This window comes from Sinocyclocheilus grahami, unplaced genomic scaffold, assembly GCF_001515645.1.
Source record: "Sinocyclocheilus grahami isolate Dianchi unplaced genomic scaffold, SAMN03320097.WGS_v1.1 scaffold293.1, whole genome shotgun sequence".
NCBI classification, from domain to species: Eukaryota; Metazoa; Chordata; class Actinopteri; order Cypriniformes; family Cyprinidae; genus Sinocyclocheilus; species Sinocyclocheilus grahami.
The window spans coordinates 683835-695910 of NW_015505472.1; the positions used below are offsets into that span (position 1 = coordinate 683835).

The 12076-nt window shown below is 37.9% G+C and overlaps 1 protein-coding gene across 1 annotated transcript; it reads left to right on the forward strand.

Moving 5' to 3' along the window:
* Positions 1-4322: 4322 nt before the first annotated feature.
* LOC107600866 (kinesin-like protein KIF3B) lies at positions 4323-10128 on the forward strand. Its single transcript, XM_016292835.1, has 8 exons — positions 4323-6052; positions 6148-6249; positions 6326-6448; positions 8042-8160; positions 8276-8392; positions 8484-8592; positions 9534-9691; positions 9788-10128. The coding sequence occupies exons 1-8, from the start codon at positions 4613-4615 to the stop codon at positions 9894-9896; spliced, it is 2277 nt and encodes a 758-aa protein (XP_016148321.1). The 5' UTR covers positions 4323-4612; the 3' UTR covers positions 9897-10128.
* Positions 10129-12076: the final 1948 nt, after the last annotated feature.

Below are 12076 nucleotides of genomic sequence, written 5' to 3' on the forward strand. Positions count from 1 at the left end.
TCTTCAGATCAGGATGAGGAGTAAAAAGCTCGAAGCAAAGCCAGTGAAAAGTCACTTACAACCTCTGTTGGAGTTGGTGCACCTGCACGTATCCATTCTGTCAGCCAATGTGTTATTGCATTAACATCATGTCTCTCTGACAGCATTTGCACGACTGGGACACTTGAGCTCTCATTACCTGCCAGAACGCCCTGATATAAGAAGACATGGCCAGATGTGCCATTTGGTCTCTGTAGTTTCCTCACTACTGAGCCAGTTGCATCAAAACTCACAGTGGGGTTAGTAGATGTCTTTGATAATGACTTGTACATATACATTTGTGTTTGACTCCAATAGTGACAGAAAAACTTGTCCAATCCAATGTCTTTAATGCTACCACTGTGAGGTGCACTATTTTAACATCTGCAGTGACAAAATAGGATCCTTGTCACCTAGTTCTAAGGCATTTCTCTCTTGCTTTGCTTTGCGCAGGGTGGCCAAATTAGGCAGATGGCTTGGCTCGGGATCTCCAAAATCCATCAGCTTTGTTGCCTCCGATGTGCTCCATACATGGGGTTCCATTCTACCCTCACACAGTTCTTTGGATTCAAGCAGCACAAACGAACATTTTTACAGCACAAACGATTGAGACTATTTTTGCGACTTTTGCGTTGGGTGATTCTGTCCCAAACCCATTTTTGTCTTCAACGGCAAAACAAAAAAAGACAGTCTATTTTAGTATTATTGAATAGTTTACATTTCGTGACAAAAACGGTTTTAGATGTCTATGGCATTAACATTTGACAAAAAAGATATGAATGTTGAAAATAAACGCGTGAACGCTGTTGCTATTGGCAGCTCACGACTTGACAGTTGCGCGACGCGCTAGAAAATTCAGCACAGCGAAACATTCATTCATACTTCTAGACAGAAACACCGGCCGCCATAGACTGATGATGGACTCAAAGATGCTCGCGAATCTCCAGGACGAGTTACAGTAAACGAAACTTGAGACTTTGCACCCGGACCGGCAAACTTCTCCACACGGACTGTGCGGGAACAACGCAGTCCCACGCGTCCCCACTGGTATGGGCTTACATTTCTGCCACAATTCTGCGCGCGAAAGATCATATTTTGAGCGCACAAAAGTGCATTTTGCACGCGCGCGATCTGAGTTTTGTGGAGAAAATGTTCGTTTCGCAAAGAAAAAAGTCTTTCGAGCGCACGGAAATCAATTTTGCATTTAAAATACGTTTTTGGATGTGTGCAGACCTCTTTTGCGCGTGCAACGTCTGGCTTGCTCACCTGATGCCGGTGTTCTGGCGAATTCAGTTTCCCTGTTTCCCCCTCACAGCGCCTGCTCGCTGTGTTGCCAAGTCCGCGGTTTTCCAGCGGTAGTTTTCAGTAGCAACTGGGCGTTTCTTTTTTAAATAACCTGGCAACCCTGAAACTTCAGTACTAAAATCATGACTTCATGATTTCGCCCCGGCTAAGCAAGTCAGCTTATGGTGATTTTTTTCACAACTACACAATTTCAAGACGTTCTGGTCATTTTAATGTTAACCGTGAGTGCACAAGTTTAAACAATGGGATATCACAATCAAAAATAAATTAATCACTTTTTAAAAATACAGTAGTACAATACAGTACAACAGAAAAGCAATTTTTAAACCATACAAACTAAAATATACAATCTTAGAAACACAAATGTCAATACAAGTGCAATTTGAAAAGCAAGCAGTGAATTGGAACACCGGCCCTCAGTGCTGGCTAAATGCCAACAGCTGGCGTGCTCAACACAACCCAGCAAATGTGCCATAATTCCAGCCAATCAGAGACCTAGGCTGCTAAATTCTGATTGGCTGCCTTGACAACCAATCACAACATTTCTTGCATTACCTCGACAACAGAAGAGGAAAGATACAGTGCATGCATAATTATTATGCAAGTTGATATTCTGATCATATTTTTTTCCAAGCACATTTTACCAATTCCAAACGACATCAATCTTAATAACTACTATTAATCTTGCATTTGATAATTTATAATTGATATATAATTAATCATGAAGGCTGAAGTGAAAAATGTCTTATATTCAGGTGTGCATAATTAAGCAGATTTTCATTTACAGATAAAATGAGCCAAAACAGAGATTTAACTCAGACTGAAAGTAAAAAATTATTAAATGCCCATGAGAAATATTCAAAACTAATACAATACTAGAAATTGCAAAGTGAATGCATAACCATTGGACAGCAAAATGCTCAGTGGGTCAGCAGGGTCAGTCAAAAACATGTGGAGAAGAAAAGATGCATGTTAACTGCAAAAGAATTAGGAATTAAGGTGGAGAATTAGGTGTGAAATCACCAGGAACCATTTAGCCTCCAGCGCCACCATTTTCCAGAACTGCAACCTACCTGGAGTCTCCAGAAGTACAAGGTGTCAGGTTCTCAGAGACTTAGGTTAAGTATAGAATCCTAAAAAATAACCCCTACTTATTAAGAATCACATACTGAAGAGTAGTAAAATACTTGAAGACTGATTTATATATATATGCCCATGAGAAATATTAAAAACTAATACAATACTAGAAATTGCAAAGTTAATGCATAACCACTGGACAGCAAAATGCTCAGTGGGTCAGCAGGGTCAGTCAAAAACATGTGGAGAAGAAAAGATGCATGTTAACTGCAAAAGAATTAGGAATTAAGGTGGAGAATTAGGTGTGAAATCACCAGGAACCATTTAGCCTCCAGCGCCACCATTTTCCAGAACTGCAACCTACCTGGAGTCTCCAGAAGTACAAGGTGTCAGGTTCTCAGAGACTTAGGTTAAGTATAGAATCCTAAAAAATAACCCCTACTTATTAAGAATCACATACTGAAGAGTAGTAAAATACTTGAAGACTGATTTATATATATATATATATATATATATATATATATATATATATATATATATATGGAATCTGGGAGTAAGTTTTGGGAGTTCATTTTTTAGTCCATCTCGAGATTTTATCTGTAGAAGATAACCTGCTTAATAATTATGCACACCTGGTGATTGGCTGGAATTATGGCACATTTGCTGGATTGTGTTGAGCACGCCAGCTGTTGGCATTTAGGAGCACTGAGGGCGGGCATCAGGTGAGCAAGCTAGTAAAACGTTGCACGCGCAAAAGAGAAGGTCTGCACACATCCAAAAACGTATTTTAAATGCAAAACTGATTTCCGTGCGCTCGAAAGACTTTTTTCTTTGCGAAACGAACATTTTCTCCACAAAACTCAGATCGCGCGCGTGCAAAATGCACTCTTGTGCGCTCAAAATATGATCTTTCGCGCACAGAATTGTGGCAGAAATGTAAGCCCATAGTATGGCCGAATATCACTGAACGCTGGAGTCACATGGTCCGTGAGAACACATTCTAAAGCCGTTCAAACAATGTAGTAAATCATACACTCTAAAAAATGCTGGGTTAAATACAACCAAGTGCTGGGTAAAATAGGGACAAACCCAGCAATTGGGCTGTTTTGACTAAGCGGTTGGGTTAAATGTTTAAATTGCTGGGAGACACAAATACAGATAGATAGATAGATAGATAGATAGATAGATAGATAGATAGATAGATAGACAATGATGATGATACAAGCATTATCATATTGCATTTTTGTGACTGTATACTGTATTTTACAGCCCCATCTGTATGTGTAATTAAATGATATGTATATGTAAATATTCCACCCTGTTTTATATTCAAGTCATGTGAGAATTTAATAGGTCAAAATATATGGTTATTAACATTATAACATTATTAGGCTATACAATTTGAATTAGTACATATACAGATGGGGACTGTCTGTCTGTCTGCCTATCTATACATAGCCTATACCATATACTATCAAATAATATAGAATAACATTACAAAATTTTATTTGGCTACAAAAATGCTATGATAATGCTGGTATCATCATCATTGTGTGCGTGTGAATATACAATATATACTGTGTGTGTGTGTGTGTGTGTGTGTGTATATAGGCCATTTAATAAAAATTGTTAGTATTATAGCATAATCATCGTTATATTTTTTGCTAACGTGTCCCCCTGCACATATACGTGTATTAATCTTTATAAATTATGTTTTTGAGCTATTAAAGGATTTTGACTTATCTCAAACCCTAATCGAACGCAAAGGTTAGTCACATAACCTATTTTTTGACCATAATGAACTGTTTCAGCCATATACCATGTTGGTGCTCTATTGCTTTTAATAACTTAAGTCACCAGTAATCTCATCATTGAATCGTTATAACCTACACACCGAATGCGTCAGCACCTCACGCAGAGAGAAAACATGCGAGTCTACCTATCAGCAGCGCGCTCTGGCTATTGTCTGTGAGGAGCAGGGCGTGTGCCGCCGGGGCAGAAGATGCGAGAGGCTCGGTGCATGGAGCGGAGTGCTATGATGGCGTTGGACCAAGATGTTCTGCTCTCCTGTTTTCATAGGATGGACATACATTTGCCGCATTCAAATGCGTTTGTGTAGGCTGCATGTGAATGTGCGTATTTCATTTATTCCTTCCTCGCATTCATATATAACATAGCAGAATTTCAAAGACGTAAAGGCTTTTTCATAGAAATGATGAAGAGAAATAGCCTATTGCGACCGCGATCCATGTCGATTGGCAAGAAATCAGAGGCGGTGAAGGTGGTGGTGCGTTGCCGCCCTTTAAACAAGAAGGAAGAGGCACCGAATCAAGAAAGAATTGTTGAAGTAGATGTCAGACTGGGACAGGTGAGCGTGCGCAATCCCAAATCATCCGGAAGCCTCTTAAAATCATTCACGTTTGATGCGGTCTATGACGCAGGTTCGAAACAAAACGAGCTGTATGATTATGCATGCAAACCTCTTATTGACTCGGTTTTGCTCGGGTTCAACGGGACTATATTTGCTTATGGGCAAACTGGCACTGGCAAAACATATACAATGGAAGGTGTGCCCACAGACCCCGAGAGGCGGGGAGTCATCCCAAATTCATTTCAGCACATTTTCACTCGCATATCCAGGTCTCAGAACCAACAGTATCTCGTGAGAGTGTCTTACATTGAAATATATCAAGAAGAGATACGAGACCTCCTCTGCAAGGACAACAATAAAAAACTGGAGCTCAAGGAAAATCCCGAGTTGGGTGTCTATGTCAAAGGTCTCTCATCTGTGGTGACCAAGAACATAAAGGAGATTGAGCATGTCATGAACTTGGGGAACCAATCGAGATCTGTCGGATTCACCAAAATGAATGAGCGTAGTTCAAGATCTCATGCGATTTTTGTCGTAACTATTGAATGCAGTGAAATGGGCATTGATGGCGAGGACCACATTCGTGTTGGAAAGTTAAATATGGTGGATCTGGCCGGCAGTGAGCGGCAAAGCAAAACAGGCGTCGAGGGACAGAGGTTTAAAGAGGCTGCAAAGATAAACTTGTCTCTTTCCGCTCTTGGAAATGTTATCTCGGCTTTGGTAGATGGGAAGAGTACCCATGTTCCCTATCGAGATTCCAAACTCACCCGGCTGTTACAGGACTCCCTTGGAGGCAACTCTAAAACTGTTATGGTGGCCACCGTTGGACCAGCTGCGTGCCACTACGATGAGACGCTCACCACACTGAGGTACGCCAACAGAGCGAAGAACATCAGGAACAAGCCAAAGATCAATGAGGACCCCAAAGACGCCCTGCTTCGTGAGTTCCAAGAGGAAATAGCCCGCCTGAAGGCACAGCTCGAGGAACGAGGGATGCTGGCAAAAGAAAGGAGGAGACGGAGGAGAAACAGTATGAGGATGAAGAGGAGTATGAGTAGCGGTGAGGTGGAAACTCCAAGAGATGGAGAGGTGGGGGTCGTTGAGACCGTTCAGGAGGAGAGTGTGGAGGACTATTGGTGGAAGCAGCAGATGGCCAAGACCTCTGCCAATTACAAGCCTGATATTAGCAGGAAACTTGGCACCGTAGACGAGAAAGCAAAGACTGTGGAAGAGTTGCTGAAGGAGCAACAAGCTATGGAAATTATGATCGAAAAATTCAAGGTTGGTTCTTTCCACAGTTTTTTTTATCTTCATGCAGATTATTCACTGTATCATTCATAAATCACATCTTATACTTTGTGCCATGCTTTTTGTAGGCCATGGAAAGTAATCTTCTGGTTGGAGGGAAAAGCATCATTGACCACACCAATGAACAGCAGAGAATGCTGGAACTGAAGAGGCAGGAGATTGCTGAGCAGGTGACTGTAGTACATAGCAACATAACAACAATTTAAGAATCAGAATCTCATATGTGTGTGTGATAAATCCTTCTAGGATAGAATGGAAAGAGAGATGCAACAGCTGATGTTTGAACAAGATGAAGAGACGATTGAACTGAAAGAGACATTCACCACTCTACAGCAAGAGGTGGAATTTAAGACCAAGAAACTTAAAAAGGTACATAAGATCACACACACATACTGGTGTCCATTTTTTGTGGGGACATTCCATACGCGTAATAGTTTTAATACTGTACAAAACTGTATTTTCTATCTCCTTACCTACATCTAAACCTACCCCTCACAGGAAACTTTCTGCTATTTTAGATTTTCCAAACACTTAATTCTGTATGATGTATAAGCTTGTTTCCTTATGGGGATCAAAACACATGTCCCCACAAGGTCAAAATTGACTGGTATTATTATACTTGTGGGGACATTTGGGTCTCATATTGTAGGGAATATCAGTCACACAAACACACACACTACTCACTGTTTCTGAAACAGAAATAAATGCAAGTCTATAATCTAGCGCATTATGTAGACTTGCGTATAAAGAATACTCAATTCTGATTAGTCAATCGTTGTGTCAAATATCTTTTCTATAACAGAGAAGTTATAGGCCAGGACCCATTAGGGGGTCTCAGAAAACTTCAAAGGCCCCAGTAAGTCTTAAAAGTATTTCAATTTAGTATTTAAAATTAGTTTAAATTTACAAATCACCTTAGGAGGCCAGGAGGTTCTTTGAATATTGTCTTAGACAAAGGAGGGCCTTAAGTCAAAAAGGTTGAGAGCTAAACTGTATATTTGACATTTCCAACACTGTGCTAGTGTCTATTATATGTGACCCTGGACCACAAAACCAGTCTTAAGTCGCTGGGGTATATTTGTAGCAATAGCCAAAAAAAGATTGTATGGGTCAAAATGATCGATTTTTCTTTTATGCCAAAAATCATTAGGATATTAAGTAAAGATCATGTTCCATGAAGATATTTAGTAAATGTCCTGCCATAAATATATCAAAATTGTATTTTTGATTAGTAATATGAATTGCTAAGAACTTCATTTGGACAACTTTAAAGGCGATTTTCTCAGTATTTAGATTTTTTTGCATCCTCAGATTCCAGATTTTCAAAAAGTTGTATCTCGGCCAAATATTGTCCTATCATAAGAAAAGCTTATTTATTCAGCTTTCAGATGATGTATAAATCTTAATTCTGAGAAATTGACCCTTATGACTGCAGTTTTGTGGTCCCGGGTCACATATTACTCTGCAGTCTCTTTTCTCCCACATAATTGAATAATTTTTACTTAAATCAATATTTTATGGCTAGGTGTTTATTTATTTGGTAAGCTTTCATAAATCATAGAATACACAATAGGCACAATAAGCAAGGTTTACCTGGTTTATTTTATAATATTTGGCTCATTCTACATGATCCCAGTTCATATTTATTCATGATCAAGGTTTACTGTAGGTATCATGGATCTTTATCAGGCATGACATATTTCCTTTTAGCTTGTGTTTTTTCAATCAGTTCAATTAATTTTATTAATCAAAATCAATCATTCAGTCAATTTTCAATCAATGTATTTTCAAGGCCACCGTTCATTGGAGTGTACTGTTTTTATTCACTTCTTTAAATGATGTTCGTAACATGGGTATTTGACGCTCATAAAGAAAGCACAACTAACCCAGCAGTTGTGTTTAATGCTTATAATTTAGTCTTATTTTCACCTCTGTCAACACTGCATTGGTCGTTCATCTCAGTTTTACAGTAAGCTGCAGCTGGTGAGGTCTGAGATTGGAGATATCATCAATGAACATGTCACAATGAGGCAGGAACTGGAGCAGACAATGAATGAGCTGACAAGAGAGATGAAATTCAAGTATGTTCCACCTGTCCTGGCAGTTTTATTCTGAAATAAGCTATACAAAAACAGAACTCCTGTACGTGCCATGATGGTTTTGGTTTTGTCACTTGTCCCTTTGTATTTTTACTAGAAACCTGATCATTGAGAACTTCATTCCTCCAGAGGAAAAGAATAAGATCATAAATCGTCTCCACTTTGATAGCGAGGAAGACCAGTGGAAAGTCTTACCTCTTCTCCCTTCAGAAAAGTATGTAAAAGAACAACTTTGTTCAAGGCATTACAGGACCATGAGGATGATGTTCTTATCTGAAGATATTGTATTTTCTCTCATTTTCCAGTAACTCACCTCTCGTCCGACGAAGGCCAACTTCTGTAGTGGGATACAAGAGACCAGTTAGTCAATATGCTCAAGCTGCCGTGGCAACCGGGTCTCCTTCTAGATACAGGGTTGGTATTGTAAAAAGATAAAGTAATTTTTAAAAATTGTAATCATTATTGAATAAAACATTAAATATAAAATATTGCTGTTTAAAAATAATAATAACATTTTCAGTGAATTTAGCAGCAACAAAAAATATTTTACCATTATCAAGTCTGAGGTTGGTAAGACTTATTTTAAGGTTCTTGCCAAGGATGCATTTATTTGAACAACATAAATGCAGTAAAAACAGTAATATTGTGAACTTCAAATTTCAATCACAATTCAAAAGAACCCTTTTCTATTTTAAAGGGGTCATATAATGCTGCTAAAAAGAACATTATTTTGTAGAAATGACAAACTACACGCTACTCTACACTGCTCAAAAAGTTACGCCTTCTTTCTTCGCGTGAACATTTGGGCGGTGTTATGCAAATCTTCCCACATAGTGAGGTAGATATGTGGGGGCGTGTTAGAACGAGCCGTTTTAGGTAGGCGTGGTTGACTCTTAACTTTTATAAAGAATATCTCTTTGGATTTGAGACTTTAGTCTTTGCAACTTTACAGATCTTCTTTATGCACCAAGAGTTTGTAACACTCCAAAGAGAAAGGAAAAATTGAAATCGCATCATATGACCCCTTTAATAAATATTCCAATGTAATTTATTCATGTGATGGCAAATTTTCAGCATCATTACTCCAGTCTTCAGTGTCACATAATCCTTCAGAAATCATTCTAATATGCTGATTTGGTGCTCAAGAAACATTTCTTATTACTATATTAAAAACAGTTAATGTTTGTAGTAACGGCAATACTTTTTTCAGGATTCTTTGAAAAAAGAACAGCATTTATTTGACATTATAAATGTCACATTTGCCCAATTTAATGTGCCCTTGATGAATAAAATGATTTTTTTTAACTGTAGTGTATATTCTTTTGAAACCTTAATAAAATATTTTGTTGTCCCAGGCTGAGAACATTATGCTTCTGGAACTGGACATTTCTCCACCCACCATGGTGCCCTTGGACCTTCAGAGGTCAGATATAAGGACCCAAGACTTGATACATGACTTTGGCCTTTATAGAAAGAGGACGACTGCATCCCGGGTCATGAAAGCCAGATCGTGGTTAGTATCCTGCACATCATCTATTATTCAACTGCTACCCAGAAATCTGCAATGAATTGTCCTCATATACACCTTGCTCTTCTCTTCCTCCTCAAGGTACCAAGGGCCAAGTCAATCTGCTTCTTCATCAGCCACCTTTATGGCCTCTGGGCCCCAGTGCCCAGCCTCAGCAACGGGGGCTTGTGCGGCAGCCTACCAGCCATGAGCCAGTACAGTGTGTTACGCCTGCAAGCATAGAAAGCACTTAATTATTCTTTGCACTCTTTTCATAAGCTTTAAACAATGCCATTTGTTTTTTTTATCATCTTGATTTTTTAGCATCCAATCATTTTAAGCACAATTGTCTCCTGTATACTTGAAAAAGCTAGTGTATTCTGTTTAAGCTTGTGATGTCATTCTTGAACAGCAACGCAAACAATAAATGCATCATAAACAAACAATCTCTCAATATTTACCACATAACAAGTTTAGATTAGATGTAGCTGAGGTTCATTCACATGAAGGCTTGTAGAAATACAATCCTGAACTGTACAATTTGAATGTCAAACCTTGACTTCATACAAAGAGCATCTGAAACACAAACACAATGAAGGTGCTGTAAAAGAAATAAAAGAAAAAAGCACAAGGAAGTTTGAATAAGGATGCTAGTATACAATATGACTCATATGACTCTTTGTTAAATTCCTTTGTAGGCCAGTTTAGCTTCAGCGCTCTGGGAGGTTGATCACAAATTTAGATTAGGCCAAGGGGCAAGCATTAATCTTTCATGCACATACATATATATTATTTGAACACTTAAGGTCAACATGAAATCAAAACTGTCCTTATTTATTGTTTATATAGTGGATGCATGTTATGCCACAAAAATAGTTTAGCTTTGCTATCTTTAATCCAGATTAATACATTTAATCCATTTAATAAATTAAATTATGCCACTTAGGCTGCTTGGGCTATTGGGTAGTAATAACTAGGTAGCTACTAATAAACTGTTTTTAGCAAGCATGTACAGTATATTCCTACTGGTAGAATCAACTCCTGCCCATTATTTTGCTCACTGAAAATCCTGTGGATACCCTTAATGAAGAAAAATGTCACATTACCAATGCCACATTCCATACGCAATTCATGACTACATTAAAGCAGACTTGAGACTTGGAGCCCCCTACACTGTGTTTACGCCACCTAATATATTTGAAATGTAAATTTACTTAATTTGTGTTATAAATACATTAATCTTTGTGTGTGTGTGTGTGTGTGTCTGTTAGTAAAGAGAAAGCCATGTTTGTGTTTAATGTTAGACATTTGGAGGAGCTTCTGTGATGTTTTAGAAATCTGTGGATTGTCCATTATGCTAAAGTGTGGCACTTGTGCTCAGGCTTTGGCCACTCAGTGAGTAAAAAGTGTTCTAATGCCATTATTGACACCAGTCTTTCCTTTTTCCCCATTATATACATTGTTCGCTATATGTTTTGTATAATGATGAACAAAACTGCTTGTTTAAACATGAGAAAATAAATTAAACCTCAGTAAAAAATTAAATAAGTAAATAAATTGGTCCCACATAAGAAAATTTAGTTTGACAAATGTAATAGAAGGAAACATACTCTAGTAAATTAATTTGACCTAAACCAACTAAATTGTGTTAATCCAACTAAACATATTTATTTTGAAAGAACTATTATATTAAAAACAATCAAGCCCTGCTTATATTTAAAAAGTAACGCGAAAGTAACGCAAAAGTAATATAACACATTACTTTCCATAAAAAGTAACTAAGTAACGTAATTAGTTACTTTTTTAAGGAGTAACGCAATATTGTAATGCATTACTTTTAAAAGTAACTTTCCCCAACACTGGTTGTAACTGTATTAATTTTAAATATGCTAAGCATAATTCCTCTAATAACCAAAATTTATTAGAGGACCTGTGCCTGTGCCAACACACCATCTCAAGTTTTATATTTTGTAAAGTGAAAATGCGTTACATTGCTGGTCATGTGCTGTCAACATGGCACCACCCATGAGGAGGCGACCTGCACCATGTAGTCTTAATGAGAAGTCTTAGGAGTCTTCTTATCTCTCAGTATGTTTGCTAACATAAATGCTTCTCAAAAGTGTTATTAATTTCATGTGTAAAACATTTTTGCTAGCAAAATGACTAGCAAAATGATAAGTGTATCTTTCTTTTGAAATATGCCAATTGGTTTGTAGCCTATTGTGTCATTTAGAGCAACGACATACAGGTGCATCTCAATAAATTAGAACGTCGTGGAAAAGTTAATTCATTTCAGTAATTCAGCTCAAATTGTGAAACTCGTGTATTAAATAAATTCAATGCACACAGACTGAAGTAGTTTAAGTCTTTGGTTCTTTTAATTGGGATGAT